At 40.3% G+C, this 24948-nt stretch overlaps 1 protein-coding gene across 4 annotated transcripts in view; it reads left to right on the top strand.

Moving 5' to 3' along the window:
• Positions 1-2867: 2867 nt before the first annotated feature.
• The window catches only part of LOC120744386 (seizure 6-like protein), a 104078-nt gene continuing 81997 nt past the window's right edge, over positions 2868-24948 (top strand). The window contains exon 1 of one of the 4 annotated variants that reach the window (XM_040048749.1): positions 2868-3451. In XM_040048749.1, the coding sequence (XP_039904683.1) occupies positions 3355-3451 (97 nt within the window). In that variant the 5' untranslated portion in view covers positions 2868-3354. The remainder of the gene's footprint in view (positions 3452-24948) is intronic. The other 3 variants (XM_040048747.1, XM_040048748.1, XM_040048746.1) reach the window with 3 other exon arrangements.

Below are 24948 nucleotides of genomic sequence, written 5' to 3'. Positions count from 1 at the left end.
TTTAGACATATAACACACTTATCAGTAAACAATCATTTATCAGTTGCACAGATCGACAAAAATGTCTTTCATGTCGTGTTGAAGATGATCTAAATATCTAAAGGATGATGAGTGTTAAAAGGGAGGCAACATTTTGAAATGTGTAATACATGTTTAAAATGTAAATATTTCAAATTCAAATCAAATTCAAATTTTATTTGTCACGTACACAGTCATACACAGTACGATATGTAGTGAAATGCTTGGACAACTGCTCGTGACCTAAAGAAAACAAAAAAGGAAAAGGCTATGAATAAGATAGGAAATAAATATGAAAAATTAAAAAGGGTAAATTTAACTAGGAAGGAATAAAATATAGATTAAGGTTAAAAATGAAATAACTGTACAACACAAATTAGAATGAAGGGTAAATTTAACTGGGAGAATAAGATAAAATATATAAATTAAAGTTGAAAATAAAATAACTGTACAACAAAATACACAATATAGAACTATATAAGAATGTATGAAGAAATATAAATAAATATATACACAATAACAGCAGCATATACACAATAACAGCAGCGTGATTTAAGTAATGAAGTGAAAACAATGTCCAGAATGTCCAGTGTGTGTAAGAACTGTATGTGTGGGTCAGTACTGTGTGGTGGTGTGATTGAGAGACCGTATCGCCTGCGGGAAGAAGCTCCTCCTCAGTCTCTCTGTGTTGGTCTTCAGGGAGCGGAATCGCTTTCCTGACCTCAACAGAGAGAACAGTCTGTTGTTGGGATGGCTGAGGTCCTTCACGATCTTCCTGGCCTTGGTCCAGCACCGCCTGCTGTAGATTGAGTGCAGGTCAGGGAGCTCGGAGCGGATGGTGCGCTCAGCTGACCGCACAACCCTCTGTAGAGCTCGTCTGTCCTGCATGGTGCTGTTCCCGAACCAGGTTAAGATGTTTCCCGTCAGGATGCTCTCTATGGTGCAGGAGTAAAAGTTCCTGAGCACCTTGGAGGGCAGTTGGAAGTCTCTCAAGCGTCTGAGGTGGTAGAGACGCTGACGGGCCTTTTTCACTACGGTGTTGATGTGACAGGACCATGACAGGTCCTGCGTGATGTGAACTCCGAGGTATTTGAAGCTGTCCACTCTCTCCACTGGGCACTCGTTGATGACAGGGGTCTGGTAGTTCCTCTCCTGCTTAGTGCTGAAGTCCACTATCAGCTCCTTTGTCTTACTGACGTTTAGAAGGAGGTTGTTCCTCTGGCACCAGTTCTCCAGATTCCTAATCTCCTTCAGGTAGGCCGTCTCGTTGTTATCAGAGATCAGGCCCACCACGACGGTGTCGTCAGCAAACTTGATGATGGTGGTGGAGCTGGTAGTGGCCACACAGTCATATGTGTACAAGGAGTACAGCAGGGGGCTCAGAACACACCCCTGGGGGGCTCCAGTGCTGAGAGTGGTGGAGGCTGAGACATGTCCGCCCATCCTTACTGCCTGTGGTCTGCCAGTTAGGAAGTTGGAGATCCACAGACACATAGATGAGCTGAGTCCCAGATGCTCCAGCTTGGTGGTGAGTGTGGAGGGAATTATGGTATTAAATGCAGAGCTGTAGTCTATGAAGAGCATTTTAACATAATTCCCCCTTCTAGTGTCCAAGTGAGTGAGTGATGTGTGGAGGAGATGAGAGATGGCATCGTCTGTGGAACGATTTGGACGGTAAGCGAACTGTAGTGGGTCCAGTGTGTCTGGTAGTGAAGAAATGATGAAGTCTCTGACCAGGCGTTCAAAGCACTTCATCACTACTGAGGTGAGGGCTACAGGGCGATAGTCATTGAGAGAAGCAGGGTGGGGTTTCTTCGGGACAGGAACAATGATGGACTCTTTGAAGCATGTGGGGATCACCGACTGAGATAAAGAGATGTTGAATATCTCAGTGAACACAGGAGCTAGCTGGTATGCGCAGTCTCTTAGGATACGACCTGGGATGCCGTCTGGTCCTGCTGCTTTCCTGGTGTTCACTCTCTTGAAGGCTCTCCTTACTTCATGCTCGGAGATGACAAGCACGTTTCCGGTGCTGGCAGTATCTTCCTGTCTGCAGCCGTTAGCGCCGCTAACACTAGCATCGTTGGAGTCCTTAGCTGCAGCCTCGAAGTGAGCATAGAAAGTGTTCAGCTCGTCTGCCAGAGTCACGGCCGCGTTCGTCATACCGGTTGTTGGTGCTTTATAGTCCGTTATTGTCCTTAGTCCCCGCCACAGGCTCCTAGAGTCACTCTGTTGGAGTTGTGACTATTTAACCTTTACATCTTTTTCATTGCAAATCACCAAACTCAGTCTTTCTGGGTCTGACTAATATCACACGTTCCTAATTAAACCCTCTAATCACCATTAGTTTGATCCATATTATTTATCTTCAGTTGCCCGAGTTTCCTGTCTTTCAGGTCACAGCTAATTATCAGATGTTATATCATTCATTTTTTCCATTACCAGGCATTACTCTTATTACTCCAGGTCGATTGAACTAACTTTCCAATCTCAACTCAGAGTTTGTTAAATCTGTTTTCTGTACCAGGTCCACTTTCCTGTTCTAGGTCTCACACGTTACTTTTTTCCCTGATGGCTCTTGGTATTGTGGATTTCTATGCTTTCTTGCTTTTACGACTTGAAACTTTCTGTATTTTATTTCAGAGCCAGTGTGCTCAGAATATATTATAATATTTGATGCATATAATACCCTGAAGGACCCAACCTGGGAGTATATAAAATCAATATTATTTTCCAGCCTTCCTTCTGTCCTAGAGCTCCCTCTAAAGCGTTGGATTGCAGTGGCTACAACAATAGTGCCAACCTGAGGTGAAATGAATCCTCAGTGGGCCTTCCACCTCCATGACTCCTCCATTCACCCCACCAATTTTCCAATTCATCCAGAAAATTTGCGCTACCTGGGACAACGTTATTTTGCCTCTCTCTCTCTCTCTCTCTCTCTCTGTCTCTCGCTCTCTCCCTCCGTTATGTAAGTGTGCCCCTATCTTGCTGCAGCCTACTGTCAGCTTGACACAAATACAGACCGTCACTCTCTGAGCAAAAGTTTCATTATCATTAAGGTCGGGCTGTGTGTGTGGAGGAGGTGGGCGGGTGAGAGGGAGAGAGAGAGGACTGAGGAGTCCGTGGAGAAGCGGCCGGGAGGGTGGAGGGGCAGATCTCAGGCAGAAAGCAGGAGGCGCTGCTTGCAGCCAGTCAGAAAGATGCTGCTCTGACATGCGGACCCCCAACGATCCTGACCGCGACACTACGCTTCTACGTGCCCGCCTGACCACAGATAAACCAGCTGACACTCTTTTCTTCTCTTGAGTCTCTCTTCTCTGCACTGGGTTTGTTGCCATGCCGCCGGCCGCCTGCTCGGTCGATTGCCGACTCCGCTGCGTGTTGCCCACGGTGCTGTGGATCGGGCTGCTGTGGAGCAGCGTCTCAACAGCAGGTATGCGTTTGATTTCTCGTGCGAAACCAGAGTGATGTCTGATTCTGCGCGTTTCTGCGCTCTCTGTTCTTCTGCGTCTTGGTTCGCATCCAAGTGGAATGATAGAGGCGCCAGTTGAGTTTTTATGCACCTCAAAAACACCTCGTCTCCGGGCATCCCTCTGCTCCTCTCAGACACCTCCTCTCGCGCGACTCGCAGTAGGGCAGGGAGAGGAGCGAGTCAGAAGCAGCGTCTCGCTGTTTACTGCGCCAGCAGCTCCAACCACTTTGGAACAGCAGTACGGGCTGCACATGCAGCCTCAAATCCTCCGTGTGGACACGAGTCCATTCGTGTGCGTGGGAGCCACGATCAGGCACGAGTGGATGCAGAGACAAAGAAAAATAGAGAAATTACCAGTCAGCCAGCTCCGCAGTTAATTGGGAGAGGGGATTCCTCGAGTCTGAGCATCAGCATGCAAATTAGAAAGCAGGCTGACACTAAGTGAGGAACAAAGTTGATGTCTCAAACACTATCTATCTATCGATCTATCTATCTATCTATCTATCTATCTATCTATCTATCTATCTATCTATCTATCGAAAAGTTAGCGTTCTAATCCCTGATATTTTTTGGGACCCTTCTTTCACTTAGAAATAAGTCTTCTGTGTAGGCCACTTCTTATTTTTCACCATAGTGGTGACCTTATGAAGAAAAAAAAATACTCAAAGAAAAGAAAATGGTGGTGAATGGATGGTTTGCCTTGGTTGAAACTAGCTGGCAGCTCATAGCTTCCCATTTTGACCTTTTAACTACCATCATTTCAGACCATTGAAATGGTGGCACCATCGGTGAAAGCCCCATGTTTAGCTAAACCTCTTATCCTGGCCTAAAGATGTTGTTGTTCCTAAAACCAACAGCATGGAAAATGCTCATGCCATGTTTCCTGCTTCTAATTTAGGTGACATTCAGTGAGATCTTTATGGACGAAGGTAACAATAGGTGGGTTGCAAGGAAAAAGAAAATTCTTAAATGAATAGGAATTACCTGAATCATTCCACTCCTTCGGTGAAATGATCCAGAACATTTGTCCCTTTGGGAAAGGGTCACTGTAAATCAAATTGTTGTGAATGATCATCTTCAGATGAGACTGTTTTCTACAGTGATGACAATAACCTGATCTGTAGAGAAGGAGAGCTTACTGAACATTTAGAGGACAAAAACATTGAGAAACCTGTGCTATTTGCTTTACAGTCATTTCATCTTTACTTGCTGAACACCTAAAGGAGATTTTGTGTTAAACAGCATTTGTTGCAGCCTCATCAATTGCAAAGGGCACTGAAGCTGTTGTGACAGCATGTGGTTGTCTAACGTGTTTGAACATGTTTATGTTGCTTTTTCCTTTCATTTTTCTGTGTATGTTGTCATTCGGGTTAAAACGGTAGCTTTTAAATGTATTCAGATTCAGCATTTATCTCTCTTTATTGTGCCCTCTGTTGCAAGTGGTGGAGTCTGTTATTCCTGCACTGGGTTCAAATAAAATCAGAATGATAATCCTTTTACCGTCATTAAACATCAGACGTTCAACGAAATATAGAAGCAGCTATAGCTAACAAAAACAAATCTAAAAATACCAGCTATAAAACTGTGCAAATGTACAAGGTATATACAAATGTGCAAGGTTGCTCTCAAGTATTGCACTTGTCTTGTGTGGTAGTGATGTGTATGTTTATGTGTGAGTGTGTGTTACTGTATGTGTGCATATGTGTGTGTGTGTTGTATGTGTGAGAGGTACTGATGGTGGAATGGCTTCGAATGAAATGTTCCAGGTGCTTAGTGATGACAGGTGTGTGTGGAATTGAGTTTAAGTCGTTCAGGCTTAATAGCGGTGTTGATAGCTGACCAGACAGTAGAAGCTTCAGCTTTGCTAATTTGTGTCTCCCTTAATATGGAGTGTTTGACTGTCGCTGCTTTTGGAGTATTTCAATGATCTGAAAATCATATCACTGGCTGTGTGGTAGAGACCACCCAAGAGCTTTGTGCTTCAGCTTAAATGAGCGAAACGTTGCTATTTTATTAGTCTTAGTCTTGAGTTAGCTTATACATGTGTTTGGAGGTAGCTTGCCAACCTTTATTATTTGAACCGTTCAGTGTTCCACCCTGTGCTCTAAATAGATCACTTCTTTAGAGTCTAGATTGGGTCAGCTCTAGGGGTGGGCGATATAAAGGATATACGATAGAAACTATATAAATTTGGCCAACGATAGAGATTTTGACTATACCGCTCCATCGCGATAGCGCATGTTGATGATGTCATCAAGCTGCGCCTGTTTTGGTCGAAAGCATCGCAGTGGCTACAACAATTATCATCTGCAAATTATGCCGAGAGTCATAGCAAAGAGATGAAGCACTTTTGAAATATGGGGAAAGCCAAAAACTGCGGTTCCTCCACTTCCGTAACATTGATTCATTAATGTTGAATTCTCTCACAGCTGCTCTATGTTGCAGTATATTAATAACTAACCTTGTATTGTGGACGAATGATCTCAGTTGTTCTCCTGACTGAAGTTTGGCCCGTGTATAGCATCCTGCTATGGGATTGCATTTGTCCCTAACCACCAGAATCCCTCACGTTAACTTTTATTGAGTGGGAAAAAAAGTTGACGTTCATCCTCCAGCTTCACTGTGCTAATGTTATGCTAACATAGCTGTGTAGCTAGCAATCACGTAGCACAACATTATATACCAGGTAGTCCAACTTCAGTGACCCTGCAAATGCCACTGCTGTTTAGTTTTCTGTCTTCATTATTTTGGAAGTGGTAGCAGAGCTGTACGTTTTAATTAGTTTCAAAAATCTCTCAGTCAGAACATGGTATGTGATATTTAGGTGGAAACTAGCGAGCTAACTTCCTGTTAACTTCTAACTCCGTTAAATTTAATAACTTCTGTTTTCATGGATGCCTGGATGTTAAACTTAATTGTTACACCTGGTAAAGCAGCAACGCTGATGATTTTATTAAAGATTAAAGAATTTAGACCGTTTTTAACTCTCAGTGTTCGTTTGACTTTGGGGACGGAGTTTTGGACCCAGATTACTCCGCGAAGCTCCTCACTACGGCAGCCGTAATGCTCTGACAATCCATCAAGCAGTGAAGCTTACCAAAGTTGTACTAAAACATTTTTTAACAGATTTCTGCACGCCAAAATCGGTTCGAGGTCAGTAAGCACAACCAGAATTCATACATAAGGCACACTCTCGATTTTTGAGAAAATTAAAGGATTTTAAGTGTGCCTTATAGTGTGGAAAATACGTTATACAGAAGAAAAGAATATATCGCGATATATATCGTTACCGCACATGCTTTAAATTATATCGCGATATGAATTTTAGGCCATATCGCCCAGCCCTAGTCAGCCCCTAAGCTAATGTCAAATTCTCACACAAATAGCAACACCCATCTTTTATATACCGCCTGTGGTGCAGTTCTTGAATTCACAAACATTAACATTAGAGTCTTTCTTCTTGCATGCAGAGGAGGATAGAAGCAATGTTGCTTTTAGCCCTAAACTCAGTAACCATCCATTGAAGTTGTAGAGACTGGATCCCTAATAAAAACCTGCAGGCAGATGGTTTTGACTTCTTCAGTGATTTCTCAGCACGCTTCAGTCATCTTGCTAATCCTTGTCTGTCTTTTCTTCCCCTGTATTCTTGTACATTTGTTCAATTTGTGAGTGTGCCCCATCACCCTGACACACACACACACACACACGCACACGCACACACACACACACACACACACACACACACACACACACACGTATCATGCACTGCATCATTGGTTTTTCTCACTGTTGGTGTATGTGTTTAATGAGCTTCCCCAGCAGAGATGTAGTGTTACAGAGCCGGCTCGTGATTGTGCGGTTATGTGTTAGTGTACGTACTAGTGTTTTTTAATGCGGATTGTGCCTGCAAATGAAGATAGACTGGATCATTGCGTGGTCTCATTTCTCGGGGTAAGAGTGATAATCTGCTAGAAAGAAAGCTTGACAACTGAGTAGAGATTCCAGAGCTCCAGCTGGGAAGCAAAACCAATTGCAGCTTGAATCCAGAGTGCAAAACAGAGATTTTTATTGACCCACACTGACAGTGTTTTTCTTGTAAAAATATCAATGAGGCATGCCCGCTTCATTTAAAAAATATAGATCTTCTCTCCTCAAAAGAGCATCCATCTTGTAAGCCGCTTTTCTCCTCTACTCTCATCACAGCACCTCTCCAACTTCCTTTCCCCGGTCTTCGTTCACTTGGCTTCTTTCTCTTCTTTTTTCTTTTCCCATTACTTGAGTGAAGAAAAAAAAAATGGAACTAGGAGGCAGACAGAGGAAATTGTTTCTCCTGGTTGAATACACCCAGGCTTATTATGCAACAAGATCCTCAGGCACCAAACTTTAGAAAATATTGTGCCAAGTTAGCATCACAAAAAGAAACCAAATGAGAGGAAGTAAGGCTAAAGTGTAATGAACCAAGTTGAGAAATAAGAGCAGCAGAGAATATTAACTAGTAGAAAAGCAATATCTCGATTTCTGTATATGTCCACACCACATGTATACTTACAGACATTAAAATGGTTATTTTACACACTTACACACACCTGCGTAACCTAACATCACATTGATCCTATAAGCTGTACTTTAATTACAAATTTTATACCACTAAACATGAGTGAAATTAGTTGGTGGGACAGAGGAGGGACAGGGACAGGGTGAGATAGAAGCAGGAGATCCACTGTGGTGACTCCTAAATGCGGCAGCTGAAAAAAGAAGAAAAGATCTCACATCAGTTTAGACCAAAAAACTGAAAACATTAATGTTATAAAACTAATTAGATTAGAATTAGGTTAGAATTCAGGATTTTTAGTAGTTTGGTTATGGTATGAGTGAAACAAAAATATTTTTCAATATTTTTTCATCTAAATACGTGAAAAAACCTGGACTAAAGAGTAAAATAATCAGCACCTGGATTCAGAGTGAAGCAAATGCTATCAAACACTCTGAAGTGTAAAAACGGAAAAGGAGAACGTGCCAGTAAGGGGGATAATGACTTTGGAAACCTTTCATGTATAATATGAGGATTTTCAAGAGAAATGTTTTTTTTTTTTTAATCTTTAATCAAAAAATATAATAAAAGCTGTTTTTGAGACTCTGTTATCAAAGTGGCATGAAATTAAGATCATGTAACAATAATGTAACATAATATGTAACATAACAGTAATGTTATTTAGATTTGGTGACAGTGTTACGCCAGTAAAGCTTTTGTGATGATACCTGTGGAACATCAGTCACTGTTTATATTGTTGCAGCGTGAAACACTTTCATAGTTGCAGAGTTTGATGTTGGCTGTAAATATTGAGCTTTACTAATTTTAGCAGAGCACATTTCAAGCGTTTTTGTGCTGTATTTGATTCAGAGAAGAATTACAGCATTAGTGGTGGGAAAAGCAGCTTTACAGAAAATGTTCACACTCTCAGTTTGTTTGTGTGTGTTTTTGTGTTTGTATACTTAAAAGATAGACTGTGTAGTTTATCTATAAATCTTGCAATCTTAACTTTATGTTGCAAAGAGAAACTACCAAGTCAATCATAATCAATAACAAAAAGTTATCAGGCTGTGGACTTGTCAAGTTATAAGACATTGTAGAGCCTTTAGCACCACTTATTAATAGATTTAAATATATTATTTAAATATATTATTCAAAACTGTATTTTTGATTCAAAACTTGTGCACCCAATTCTTGTTTTTAAAGTCAATAAAACTGTATGCTGTACAATGTAATTTAATAATTAAAAGCCCCAAATTACCATGACATTTTATATATAGTTTACTTTGTGTAATATGCATTACTCAACTGTTAAAGCAGTCTTTTTCAAGGGTGCAATTTTGTCTGTCGCCAGTCTGTTGAAGGGCTAACACATGGAGACAGAAAACCATTCACGCTTACATTCACACCTATGGGCAATTTGGATTAATCAATTAACCTACCCCCACAAACTGCATGTCTTTGGACGGTGGGAGGAAGCCGGAGTACCCGGAGGGAACACACGCAAACACAGGGAGAAAATGCAAACTCCACACAGAAAGACACCAGCCTGATGGTGGAATTGAACTCAGGGCCTTCTTGCTGTGCGGCAACAGTGCTAACCACCGTGCCGCAATTTTGCAATCAGTGTTTTCATAAAAGCCTTTTTTTCATGCATTTACTACTACTGGTGACAACACACACGAGGTTTAAGGCCTGGACAAGTTTGAAACTTTTTGTCCTCCACAGTGGAAATTGCTGAAAATAAAAGTGGGTATCACTTTAGTCAGCTCCCAATTTTATAAATTCTGCACTCAGCTTTGTAGTCTCCAAAATAATTGAAATGCAGCCAGATGCTGCTCATTTCATATTTTCGCTTGTTTTTTTACTTTTCCCTGACATCCTTGCATTTAAATCCATCTCCCGTCTCTGTGTGTACCTGGCGTGTACCACTACACTTGCTGTCTTTGAAACTTCTGTCCCCCTTCCTTTTTTCGCGTAATGCTATGTTCCTAGTCAGCCTTTGCATGTGTGTGGCCATCGTAAAAAAGTCGCCATACACACAGCAGGTAAGAAAAAGGAGGTTCTTTTAAGACGGAGACAGGCAGGAAACAACTGCAGCACAGGCAGAGCACAGGTGGGCTTAAGGGGTTTGGCCTTTCATTTCTAGAAGAGCTCCTCAGAATATGAGTCTCTGATTCCCATGATTATACAGATCATTGTGCTGATGCTGTGTTTTCTTATGAACTACATAGCTGCAGAGATCTGTGGTTGTCCACCCTTTTTGGGACAAAGCCAAAAAAGGTTAAGTTCTTTTAAAGTACAGTGGTCACTCGTTTATCGCGGGAGCTTCATTCTAAATATAACCCACGATAGATGAAATCTGCGAAGTAGCCAGCTTTATTTTTTACAATTATTATAGATGTTTTAAGGCTGTAAAAACCCCTCACTACATACTTTATACACATTTCTCAGACAGGCATGAACATTTTCACAATTCTCTCTCTTGTTTAAACACCCTCAAAGTTCAAACCTTTGTAGAAAAACAAGTCCAGTATTATAGAATGAAACCAAAGATCAAACCCTGTTTTCAGGTCCAGAACATGGTCACAGAGCAGCTGTGAGAGAATTCAACATTAATGAATCAATGGTACGGAAGTAGAGGAAGCAAGAAGAATGAGTTGAGTAAAGTTCGCTTAATGTGCCTTATAATCCAAAAAATATGGTAACTTCTACCTTCCTTTAGCATGTGCAGAAGTCCAACTTTTTGTGCAATGGTTAGCATCTTCCCCTGCATCTGGGTGCTACCGCAGGAGCCTCTGACGGTGCAAAACATTTCGTCAACATTGTTGTGCTTGTTGGGGAGAAAACTTACAAACATACAGTAAAGCACTTTAGAGTCACACTGCCAGCGATCGAAGATTTATGTAAATTTTTCAAGCTGAACGTGTTCTGTTCTGTAAAAAAAGAAAAAAAACCATGCAAAATTGCACAAAAAAGAAAATCAGCGAAACAGCGAGGCTGCGAAAGGTGAACCGCGTTATAGCAAGGGACCACTGTACAAATAAAATAGGTTAACACATTGATATTAGTATTAACTAACCAATCATTTTATAATAGTTTCATTTTATGGGAATTAACAGTACATATCCTGTTGCAACCCCTGTAGAGAAAATGTTGTATTTTAAGTATTATCTTTTCAGTTGGGAGTGTATCTATATCCCTGTTGGTTTTTGCTGCATCTGGAGTATAAATCCCTCACAAACTGTCTTTTCAGTGAGTCCATTTGCTCATTAGTCCCAAAGTCTCTAAAATATAGTCTGGGCTTCTGAGCAAACTTACAACATCTTATAACAACATCTTAGTGAATTATTAAGATTTGGGGGGACGTTATGTACCTCCTGTGCTGCCCTTCTGCTTCTAACCCAGGCAGTGTTCACATGTAAGGAAGATGCCCAAAGAAGTACCAGGTCTTAGCTGCAGTCATCTCTTCAGCTTGGCACATCTTCTAAGACCTTTATGACACAACTTTTATGAAGGGGTCTGAAAGTGTGTGTGTTTGCTGTTCAGTGTGATTTATTCTGTCTCAACATCCATGATTATCCTCTCTAGAATGGCTTCAGGATTGCACAGATGCTGCTGACACATCCCTACAATAGAAGCAATTAAGTGAAGCTTAACTTTGTGTGCATCTGTTGTAATCCATGCTGTGTTTGCAGATGAACTAAACTATTTTGGGTTGGTTCTGCTTGAGGCTTCTTCTTACTAGAGCTTTCCTCTTTAAAACTGTTATGGGGTGGAAGTAGTTTTAATGTTTTATTCTGTGTGTTTTAATGGTTTGGTTTTAAGTTGTGGTTTTATGCATGTCTGTGTACAGTTTGCATGCTTTTATTTTGAAGTTTTTAATCTTAATCAAAGAAAATATCCACACCTGCTCACTCTACATGAAAGACGGGAAATTAGGGCAGACAGGGAGCAGTCACAGTACAAAAGTGGCACATGCATGAAGGCAGCAGCACTTCAGCTTGAGCAGCAGCAGGATGAATAAGCAGAATGATGCCAAGGAGATTGGCCTTGAAACTGGTTGTGGAACTGTTGTTGAATATGATGGAGGAGTTGGACCCAGTAGGAAGGCCTTTCCAAGCAAGACATAACCGGTGAAAAGAGTGATTTCTGTGATGGTTGGTGCTAGAGCATCTATTTCAAGACTGTTGCACCTGTACATATATGTATAGGATGGACTTCTAGCTTGGTTTTGTCTTAGTTTTTTTTAATGCCCTTGGTTTGTTTTATTGTAAATAAATTGTTAACTGCTACACTTGAGTTTTTTCTCCTTGGCTATCACTTCCTTTTATTTTTTTCGCTGCTCTCTATCCCTTCTCCTTTTCCCTCTTCTTTACAAAAATGTGTATTAAACTATTTATGAATGGTTGAAAGGCACACAAATGTAAACATAATGAAGTTATAGAATAGCATTTTTTAAGGAAATGTAACTGTGGTCAGGTTATTTCAGTTTGATAGTTTCCTCTCAAAGGTCAGTACTCTCAAGATGGCCAGTGTCACTTGTTCAAATGGGCACTTAAAAGTTCATAAACGTTGAATACTTTGTGGAAACACTAATCGTAGCAATAGAATTAACTGAAGTTCTGTCACAGTTATAAAAAGTAATATTTTTAAGCCTTTAATGTAGAGTCAGTTGCTGTTTGATACTTTAACATCTTGGATAAGGTATAACTCTCGTTTATGCGTTCCTGCATTTTAATGTTGTTACTGTACCTTACACTGTGTTCTGCATTTCCCCTGTTTTCATTCATCATTAGCTGCAGAGTACTAAGAGGATAGCATGATTCATTGTTGCTTAACTCAACCCAAGCACAGAGAATACACTACGCACGCACACAGACAGGCAGGCAGACAGACAGGCAGGAAGACAGACAGGCAGGCAGACAGACAGGCAGGCAGAAAAAGCTCAGAATTTCTTTTTTCTTTCTGGTCAAATACAAATTGCTGTGTCCAATACTTGAATCAACAAGTTCTCCAATAAACCACATCCACATTGGAAGGATGGTGGTGTCATAAATACACTTCCATTCAGGAGATTGGAGCGGGAATCTGACACCTTTCACATGAACCTGCAGTTAAAAGTGCTTCAGATGACAAAACATAAAGTGTTAGTGTTAAGTAATGCTGTGAGAAAGGCACATTTAAGATTGTGGGCTCTGGATGCAAAAATGAATTACTGGCAAGAAGTAAGAACAGAATCAACAGCTTAAGGCTGCCAGGAACAAGAGCAAAAACTAAATTGAGGAAATTTGCCCAAGAGAGAAACACAACCCTGGAAAGTTAGGCTGGGGAAAACCAGAGGCCTACACTACAAAGCAGGATTTTGTATTAACCAGGTAAACAGGTAACTGTTTTTTGTACTACAAAGTTGGGTCACATCTTACCAGGGTACATCACCACCACAATCCATGCGGTGAACCTAAAAATACACAAAAAACAATAAGTTATCATCCAATTTGTTTCTTATCTCTTGGTTACCTTGTTAGGCTTCCTTATACATGCAAATGTTGGTTTTAATACTTTTTGGTTAGTCGATTTCAACAAAAATAAATAAATAAATAAATAAAAATAGTAAAATTAACCTCAAGAGAATCATGTTAATAAATAAAAGTTTTTTGTGTTACCTGACTATTATTGAGGGGTATGGGACACATCTCTTAAATAAATCTGTTTTATTGATTTTTTCATTTTAATATTAATAACTAAAATGACATCTATGGTGTTACAGGTCAATTTCGACACATAGATATTTACATCAAGAAAAGACAAAAAAAGTTTTTTTTTCAGCAGTAGACCTTTAATATATAGGACATATAGGGTACACTGACCATAGAAGCAGTGGAAGACTGAATGGCTATAACATAAAAAGAAAGGCAAGTGGTGCAAACCTGTCTCCTAAAACTCAAAAAAAGAAACCACGAAAGGAAGTAAGCCTGTTTCCCAAAAATGTCATGCTGTCCCTTTTAAGCAGAAGGCTACGCATACTCAGAGCTCCTGGTTGGATATCGTTGCTGAATTTGTTCAGAACCTTTGAGCTTCAAGATAGGAATAGAAAAGCCAATAAAGAAAAGGCAAATGACAGAATTCTTGGAAGGAAGAAAACTGTTTCCTCCCCTCACAAAATCTATATTTAACGCCTGCTACCCACAGTCGCAGTCAGAAAAGGCATTGAAAATGTTGTTCATTTTTGCTCCACAGCAAATGATGAATTGTGATCCAGAAAGAGATTTGATATGGTTGTCTGGGATTAAAGTGACATTTTGGAGTTTCAGTCTGAGTGAGTTACACCCACACAAACGCACCCTGACACTTTGCCCTGTCAAAGTCACTCCGAGCAGACTGGCAAAATCAAGTGTGTTTGCAACCAAGCCTTTAAAAAGTTAATATTCCCATTCCTATTTGCCTCAAAGCTAATAACCCATGTCACCGCTCTGCTCCCTTATCTATGTGCCTTTGATACGGGAATCCCACTGAAGAAGGTCTTTTGATGCAATCGGCAAACCTAGCCTATGTGTTATAATCCATGCTGCTGATAACTGCGCCTGTCATGCTGTCGAGTCGATGTGTTTGTCTCCACTCGAATAGCTTGGAAAGAGCTGGCTAAGTATTTTGTGATTGAGAGTATGTATGTTATTGCTGTTTGTTTTTTATTAATCCATGATATACTCCCATGTGGGCTGTAAGGTTCAATGCATCAGCTCTTCTCTGTTTTGTTGCCCCTCAAAGGACTGATTGATTGATTTATTCATGTCATGTGCTGCAGAGACTTACAGACCAGCAAACCCTTGTCTGAGCTTTTGAGAGATTTAGTCTCCAAAAAGTTAAGAATGTATTTAAAGGCTGAGAGAGACGTGCTAAGCCTTCAGCCTTGGTCTAAGCAGAACTGAGCTTCCTGCAAGATGATGACTGCCCATGCAGGACAGTTGTTTTTGTTGAGCAGAATCACAAAGAAGTCTTAACAAAAGTCTAAAAAAAATGAAAATGTGTGAAATGCTGCTGCTTGCTGCAGCTTTTTCATTCTAAAAACATTTTTGGGTGGTTCAACTTAGAAAGACAGAAAGTACAGTTTGAAAGGATTATTTTGGAAGCTTTATGGGTTTCAATTTTTTATTTAGCTTCATATATATTTAAATTAATTTCCCACCCTTGAGGCAATCATTGCTTTCCATTATTTTCTGTGTACAACACAAATCAGCTTCCAGAGGCTTGAGATTTAGTTGTAATAGCTAATCCAATCACTGTATTTTTCCAAATTGTTACAGTTACAATGACACATTGTAACTAGATGGTAATGCAGTTGAGGAGAGGGATGGTTTTAACAAAAGTCAACAGCCTCTTGTCTTAGATAAACGAATGTACTTACCAAAAATCAGGCAGAGCTAAACTCCTGTTGGCTGATCCCTTTGTTTTCAGTTTCATGCCAGATGCAAACCCAAGGGCTGCGTTTTTCTTTTAAATTCATTGTAAATGTAGGTTGCCAAACAGTTTTTATTGGATTCAACTGATGACTTTGTGACAATGTACATGTAATTTTGATGTCACTGGGTCATTTAGGTATAGTTCTCAAGACAGGCCTCGATGCAGCTCCACTTATAAAAACCAGCTGTTGATATTTTTAGAGCCACTGTTAATTTTCTTAATGTATACCCTGCAAAGTCCTACAGTACCTACTGTAGAAATGCACAAAGAAAACCTTATGGAGACACACTTATCTTGACACAACTGTTGCTGTAAAATATAAAAGAAAATGAATTGAAAGGACCCAGAATTTTAGAGCCATGCCACTGGGGTTTATTTTAAAAACTGCTTGTGGTAAGACATCTGTGATTGGATACTGAATCGTCCTATCATGTTGCTGCTCAAAACCAATCTGCTGTTCTAAAATTTATACTCAATTTAGATGTTTTGATGTACAGCTCCTCACTAGAACCCCCTCATATAAAATAAGCTATACTAGACACTTGAGACAGAGATTCAGCTTTTTCTAATCCTCTCCAGTTAGTTCGCATTTACAGTTCTATACTGTCAAAGATCTTAGTGGTGCTCCTAGTTTGCAGTTTTTTGAGCAGCTTAGAAGTGCAATGAATGAAACGAATGAAGAAAAAAATGAATTGCTGCTGTTGTTTTATATTTCTGAAAAAACAACAGAGAAATAAAGAAGACTGTTTTATTATTACAGTTCACATGTATTGCTTTCTTTTCATTTCATTATTTATTACTGAATGTTCTCCATGTTGACATCTGGGTCATGGCCACTCAAAGTTCAAGCTTGAAGCATTTGTCTCTTCTTCTCTGGCTCTTCAGCTCTGCTCCCTGTCCCCCTCACGACTGATGTGCCTGGTGCAAACATACATGTATGTTTTCAGGGTGCGGGGTGATGTGGTGTGGTTTTTGTAATCAAGAGCAGGAAATACATTAGAACAAGAATAAATATTAGAAAGAAGAAGCCTTGGTTCCCGGGTATGATAGGACAACTCATAGTCCTGCAGATGTTCAGGGATTCTATGGATCCTGCTAGGATGGGGACTTAGTGCATCATCCCGATCTCTGGATGTAGCCATGTCATGTAGGTGCAGCACATCTGGTTCGAGGGACTACTTTGACCAGAATGGTGTACGTCAGTTCAGTGCTGGGTTGTGCTATGATAGTTATCTTGGTCAGAAGGAGAGGCTAACATCCAGGGAGTAGATTGTATGAGGTGGAGTTTATTTACATGCAGATGGATGGTACAAGGACGTATGGCATAGTGTAGGAGGATGTGTCATGTTGGTCATGTTGCGTGGTTTCTGCAATCAAGAACATGAAATACATTAGAACTTGAATAAGGATTAAAGGGTAATACAGCTGCCCACGAATTCCACCACAACAAATCTGCTAAGGAAATGGATCAATCTAATACCGCTCCTTAGGAGCGTTCACATTTAGTTAAGCACTATTCAAATAGGCCACAAGCTGTAACTTCAACACAAGGGATGAAATATTTATATTGAGGCAGGTGGTCAGTAGTCAACCCATCTAGTTAGCCACTACATAATACACCCATATTACGGCATTCAAAGTCACATGAATTGGTAAAAGGAACAAATAAAGCTGGAACAAGGCCAGAAACTATCAAATTACTGGGCCACACAGCTTTTGCTAATTAGCATATATGCCAAAGATAGTTAGAACCAATATGCACAAAAGTAGTAGGGTGAAGCGTTGAACTCATGTATATTCATAACAAACACAGAATCAGCTATTTGCTTTGGTTCCCAGCAGCTCTATCCTGCATCCTCAGCCCAGAAACTAAGTCAGGCTGTCCAGGTCAGGAGCTAATCCCATGACTGCACTAAGGCATCTGGGTAATGTAGTCCACCCTAACACAGACCTTTCTACAATTGGTTCAAATGACAAGGAGATGGTGTCTTTGCATCAAGTTCAACAGATTTATATAGCAAACGTTACTTACATAATTTCCTACTATGTTTATAATTTAACAGGAAATGGGACACAACCCTTTTCTCTTTTTCTTTGTCTTCATAACTTTGCTCATAACTGCTTTGATTCTTTGCTTATACCAAGGCTGCTGTGTGAATAGCGTTACCTTAAGCCAGTTTGCATTTGTTTCTTGTCCTTGTTCAGCTGGGTGTAGGTGATTTAAGTGTCTGATCAGGTTTTTTTAACAAAGGCTTTGATGTTTTAGTTTGTGTCTTCGGTTACAGTTTCCGTACTATCCACATGTTAGTGAATGACTGTGAGTGTGCATGCAACTATTTGTGGTGCTGTGCATGCATGAAACAGACCAGGTTGTAATGGAACATGAGAGACTAATGGGGCTTTTCTGGTCTCTGGACATTTTTTTAACATAGCTGGTAACATGAAAACACAGATATGTATAGACTGGGCTAAACATGCATGCACACTAGAGTGAGCAGCTTAACTTGCAAAAACAACTAAGAACATGGGAAGTCATTAATGATCATGATTGTCTAAAGCAGTCAAAGTGTATCAAGATTTTTAGTCCGAGGAGAGTTGGAGCTGTCTCTTTTCTTTGGCATCACTCTCTTACATCCCTCTCTTTCCCTTCCTTTCCCCTCCAGCCCTCCCTACTGCTAAATGGAGGCAGGCAGGAGTGTGAGGAGAGTTTCAATGACTTGATGTCTGCAAGTGCACTCACATTCCAATGTTTCTGCTTAGTTGAGTAGCTAACAAACATGTAGTCTTTAGCACGCACACACAGATTTGTATTGCTGTTGCATACTTGTTAGAAACTTCATTGACTGTATTCATTCCCATTCCCCCTGTGACATTTCCATTTAATCCTATCCTAATCTAAGCTTCTAAACCCAAATCTTACTCTACAGCAGCCTTGAAAAGAAGTAAAATTTTTCTGACTGGAATATTTTCTTCTTCCTCCTTTCTTTTTGAGGACATTTAATCCTTGTGGGGATTAAATAGGAAGACGTGTAGAGTTCCAAAACTGTGGCAGCAAAGAACACACTACTTTAAAATGTTTTGACTTTTCAGCATGTTCATTTTACTGCAGCTACTTCATTTTTCACATACTGTAGCACTCCACCTCCACCTCCACCTCATTGACTAGATTATTTATCAAGGGATTCTCGGCACTAGTGCTTCTAATGCCCATGCTATGAAAAACATATTTATAAAATGTAATCGCTGATGTGAAATGTGAGGCTCAGCCATCATAGAAGTCCTTGACAGTCTTCTCTTTCTCATTGATGTCCACCTGTGAGCTGTGTCACAGTGCGCTATGTACAAACTGCCATGAACTTTTAAAAACGCCAAGACTGCATCATAGCAGAAACCACAAGAAGCAAAAATCTGGCTGTCTGGGTTTTCAAGATTAAAGATTAATTTATGTTTCTTCTACAGCACACTGGTTTCTCTTTTTCTAGAAATTCTGGATGACTGTCACATGATGATCTGTCAGGTCCAGCATCAACCCATGATCACAGACTGTATATAAAAGATGGACACAGCCACTATGAGGTCACCCTTTTGGTTGGTCAGTTTGGTGGTACATACAATTTGCTACAACATGACATCTGATGCTGAGAGTAAAGCAGCTACCACGTTTACAGGTGTTTTAGCCTCCTCAGCTCTAGTGCTGACTAACCTGTCACAGCTTGGTGCTGGTGCTGGTGATAACCCATCTGCCAGCATGATGTATTTTAAAGGCGTGCAAAACAACTGAAAGTCATAGCGCTGCAATGCCATCATCATGCACTGACTTCTGGGTTACATGTCGTTGAGGTTCTTTTTTCTGATTGAAATGAGAGCTTTGTGATCAGTCTCTTCTGTAAAGGCTGCTAATCCATATACATAGCTGTGAAATTTTCCACAACCAAACACTAAGCCCAAAGTCTCTTTTTCAATCTGACCATTGTGTTGTTCAGTTTCTGTCACTGATCTGGACGCATATGCTACAAGTTGCCATTTGTGTCCGTTCTTTTTAATTCTCCGTTAAAGTTTCTTCAGCCTTTCATCGTGTTGTTGTCTTGTATTTCCTTAGACGATGAGGTCATCTATGTAGACTCTGGTGCCTTCCAGCCCTTCTATTAAGGACTCCATTGCTCTGTGGACGATCTCTGGTGCTGATTTAATGCCTAATGGGAGCCTTAAGAAACAGTAACACCCAAATGGTGTGTTGAAGGTAGTGTACCTGCTGCTTTCTGGGTCTTGCCTCAGCTGCCAAAATCCACGTGAAGCATCCAGTTTCCAAAAAAACGTAGCCCCTGTCATTTCACTCATTATTTCCTCTCTCTTAGGGATCTAATAATGCTCTCTTTTAATATTTTCATTTAGATCTTTGGGCTCAAGGCAGACTCTTAAAGTATCTGTATTCTTTTTCTTGACACACGTGATAGAGTTCACCCAGTCTGTGGGCTCTTCCACTCGTTCAATGACACCCATCTAAGTCATTCTTTCAAGCTCTTTTTTTCAAACTAGCCCTGGGTGGAGCAGGCACTCTCCTCAGGGCTGTTCGATATAACGATATATATCGGATGACGATATGAAAACGTCTATTGTTTCATATTACGCTATTGTTTGTTTGATGGTGCTGCAAAAGAAACTCTTTTTTTCATCTTTTTGATGGTCACTGTAGATTTTCTTAAAGTCCTCTCTTGCTCTTATATTTAATATAACCACACTACGGACGGACAAGTGACTGTTTTTATGCGTTGTCATTAGCAACAACGACGGTAAAACCATCGCGTGGCTCTGCTGGCCGCTGTTTGTTTTCCACATAAACCTTTCACAATAAAGCTGAAGATCCTGTTGAGATTTTTCAAAATAAACGGAATCACGTGAAAGAGTATGCAGAGTGTTTACGGACGAGAAGCAAAAAAAGAGCCGACAGGTGCTAAAAAATAAACCTTGGAACAGGCTTTTCCCCACAGCACGCCCTGTAATAAATACTCGTTTCAACTTATGTAACTCTCAACTCCAGGTACACGACGCCCAGCTGAAAACAATTCACGCAAGTCGAGTTACCTGAGATTCACAGAATTTACAGAAAATGTACAATTTTTGTGATTTACATCTCAGAGATGGGACTTTTTCGATAAATCTTTTAGGCTTCTCAGTCAGTGCCTTGAAATCCTTCTCACTGATCAAGTTAGCTTTGGCCCCTGTGTCAATTTTAAATGTTACAATTGTCCCATTTACTAGCAGTGGAGCAGTCCATTTATCATCTGTGACTGAACTAACAGTCTCACCAGTGTTAATTCTTGAAGACTGTGCACTGACATCTTTGCCATGTGACACCATCTTAATGAATAAAGGTTTCACTTAGTTTATTGCTGTCATCTGTATCTTCCTGCACAGTGTGTACTTCTTGTCCTTTCTTCTTGGAGAGACACATTTTTGCATAATGGTTTTGTCCTTACATTTTTTCCATATGTCTTGGCCTGTGTTTCTCACCACATCTTTTGAAAGTGAACATTTCTTTATCATATGTTTTGTTTTTGTTGTCATTGTTTTTGAATTTACTCCATGGCTTTCTTTTAATTAACACAGCATTCACTGTCTCATTTTCTTAATGCGCTGGTCGTTGAGCAGGCCCTGTAAAAGTCAGTACATGTTGTCATGCTAGCTCACTGGCTTGACTTTCCAACGTCATTTCTGTTTCCCTAAACAGTTTCTCCCAGAGTTTTTTCTCATTAGTTCCAAACACTATTTGATCTCTTATCATGGAGTCTCTGAGATCACCAAAATTACAAGACTGAGCTTTAATCTTGAGGTCTGTGAGAAAAGTATCAAATGACTTGCCTTGGTGCTGTAAGTATGAGTGAAATACATATCTCTCATATGTTTCATTTTTCTTTGGCAGACAGTGCTTGTCAAATTTCTTCATGACTTCATCAAACTTGTCTTTGCCCTCGAGGTGGGCAAACACAAAAGTATTGAAGACCTCTATTGCTTCTGTGCCGGCAGTGGTGAGCAGCATGGCTATTTTTCTTTTATCTGGTTGTCGATCCACTCCGACAGCCCCAATATACAGCTTGAACTGCTGTTTGAAAATCCTACGTTTCCAGTCAGTTTCAACTGACTTGGTGGTTTTATTGCATCCATCTTGTTGTGTTGTTTTTTACTCTTGACCCCACTCTTGGTGCCATGTAATGTTCTTATTCATCTAAGAATAAAACATCAAGAATTGTTCCTTGTGCTAGCTTCAGCTAGCTGTTTATTTCTAGACCTCCCTGTCTTTTTCTCTTGCCTTATCCATTCCTGGGTGCCCCCTGTGGGTAGCTTCTTTAAATGCAACTATCATTACACCCTCTTAGACTGCGAATTTCCATCAGTAATGGGGGACATTCAAAAATTAATGTGTACCATAAACCAATGCATACGAATCAATATTTAAGGCTTGACTCTCATCATCCTTTGTAACACAAACTTAGTGTCATCAGGACGCTACAACACAGATTGAACTCCAGACAGACTCAGCGGCCAGGGAAGCAGAAGGACATCATATCAAGAAGGCCCCGAGTAAATGTGGTTATCCCAGCTGGACATTTGCCAAAGCTGGGAAGACACATAAAGAATGCTCCAGGCGATCCAGGAGAGAAGGATAATTGCTGTGTGATGCCTTATGTGTCAGGAGCGTCAAAATAGCTGACGCTTCTCTAAACAGCGTGTCACTGTGACTTTCAAACCCCAAATCATGCTGCACCAAAAAATTGTCCACCCCAAGAATCCAGTCCCCCCAGAACAAACAGAGTGACATAGTGTACGCTGTTAAGGGCCAGGAGGATAACCATGATTTATACATCGGAGAAACCAAACAACCTCTGGCTAAGCGGATGGCACAACACAGAAGAGCTAACTCATCAGGGCAGGACCCCGCAGTCTATGGACACTTTCAGGCCAGTTGCCACTCCTTCAATAATGACAATATAAACATCCTATACAGGGAGGATCACTGGTTTGTGCTTGGAGTCAAGGAGGCCATTTATGTGAAAAGGAAGAGACCATGTCTGAATCGGGGAGGAGGCCTAAGGGTACCTCTTTCACCATCTTACAATGCTGTGCATGCAGGCATTCCCCAACTCTGTGAGTGGTACTCATGGCCATTGATCAGTTGTCATTGATCAATGGTCTTTGATCAGTGGCTGTTGATCAATGGTCATGACAGTTTGCATATTAACGATAAAGAAACTGACCTCACAGCCCAATGTGTATCGTCAATGGTGTTAGTGTCAGTCATTATGCAAATGTACTTGTAACACAGTATACTTAATCACTACAGAATGTAGAGAAAGTTAGGGTCTTTTCAGTTCAGGTGTGTGCAGTGTGTGTGTGTATAGTGTTATTATATATAATCTTCTGTGGGGTGAATCACCAGAGTCGGCGGGGCCTCATGAGAACCAGCCTCTCTAGCACCTGCGTTTGCTGCTCGGCCAGGTCCTGGAGCTTGTCCAGCTGGTCCCACTGGGCTGCCGCCTGCTTTCTGTGCATGGTCGCCAAACAAACTTCTGGGCGAACTACTTTAGACTTGGCTTACTAGCTCAACTTTTTTTAATTGTCCTGTCATTTTTTTCAAGAACATGATCAAGAGTTCAAGGTGTTGATGTAGCCTCTCCAGATTCATATCTTTTCAGGCATTCTCAGTGTGCAACTGAACCTTTTCCAAAGTTTGAACTGAAAGCCCAAATGTCTCAAAAAGACTATAACTCAGTGTCACTCCAGAAGCTAAGCTAACAAGAAAACAAAGCCCATAATAGCTTGTGAGGTACTGTAATTTACTAACTAGTACCACATAATCTTACAAAGACATACAAAAGATGAACTTCAAGCAGTGGTTTTCACACACTCAGCTATATTAACAGACAATGTTTTTATTTTTAAGTGGTTGCGCTTTAAAAATAAAATATTTGTTAAATTTAATTTTGTATTTTTTCTTACAGGCTGTTGACATGGTCATTGATGTCATTCAGCTGTTATTATGATTTTCTTGTAGCTTCAGTCACAGTGAAGCTATAAAAAGCACTAAATATGCCAGGAGTGCTAGTTTACCTTAGCACAGCTGTAGGTTTTGTTCCTATTGGTCATGCCGAAATATGTTACAGCACACCGCAGTCAAAGTTCCACCTGCAATATGCACCAGGACAGTATGCCAGTGCGCTTGCACTGCGCTTTTGACAGTACAATGGGAAACATTCTTTTCTACTGCAAGCAATAGAAAAAAATGGGTTTATAGTGCAGCGCAGCATCTGCCGCATTCTGTCTGAAATGGCCTTTACACTAGGCTACTCTTTACATTGCTTTCTCTGTACTCCCTAAAATGATCTGAAACACAATGCCCCAAACACTATGAAAAATGCCTATCCAAATGAAGACACACATTTGATCTTACTTTTAGTTTTTATAAATGAACACAAAACTAACAGCACAAAGCAAAGATGAAAACCAGCTCAAAGAGACTTTAAAGCGATCATCACAGTGAGTCTACTGTAGAAACATGAACCTGTAGAAACATGAACCAGTAGAAACGCAGACTGTAGCCTGACTGTTGATCAGTTTGTTAGGTGTTGAAGACCAGGCTCTGGGCTGCTGGGCTAGGGTTGGCATGCACTCAGGTTTATCGTCATTCTCAAGTCTTCAATAGCTTTCTTTCTTTGCAGACTTTTTGCAAAAAGATGAAGTTCTGTTAGCAGTATAATGCTGCTGTTATTGTCCTAGAGGCATTTTCCACTTCACCATTGCACTCTTGACAATAAAAATAAAAGTTATGTCCATCTCTGTAGCGCTCCACCATTTAACCCCTTCTCCACACAAACTGAAATTGCACAGAAAAAAAAGTTTTTTTGAAATTGAAATTGAATTTTTTTTCATTATATTCACTTGATGTGTACATAACTGAAGAACCTTTGTAATGCACGTATCAGCATAATTTTATCTTATAATACTTTGATATTATAACACTACTGAAAATTGAATGTGATTACACCTCCAGGATTACCTGGAAATATCCTTAGTTTGATTTATGCAACTATCACTTGACACACACCGTGTACTTAGAAAACATATTTTTTGTCTGATATTATAACTCGACCTGCATTTTTTATTTTTTATTTTTTGTCCCGTTTGGATCTTTAGCCATCAGAATTGTTGTCTTGAGGCCAAGAAAGATGCCAAGCGGATTTATTTTACCAAGTGGATCATCATGGCCTTGCCATATTGGTCCATTTGATTGACCTTTATTATAATTATGTATTTATTTTATTTTATTTTCGATTGCTACAAACGGGACAGTCATGATTGGGGGATAGGACAGGAAGAAAGAATGAAAGAAAAAGAGGGAGAGAAAGAAAAACAGAGGGGAGAAGAGACGGTGAGAAAGGGGGGAAGAAAGAAAGAAAAACAAACAAAACAC

This window comes from Simochromis diagramma, unplaced genomic scaffold (genome assembly GCF_900408965.1).
Source record: "Simochromis diagramma unplaced genomic scaffold, fSimDia1.1 OVJJ01000683.1, whole genome shotgun sequence".
NCBI classification, from domain to species: Eukaryota; Metazoa; Chordata; class Actinopteri; order Cichliformes; family Cichlidae; genus Simochromis; species Simochromis diagramma.
This window is presented reverse-complemented; position numbering and strand designations above follow the sequence as displayed.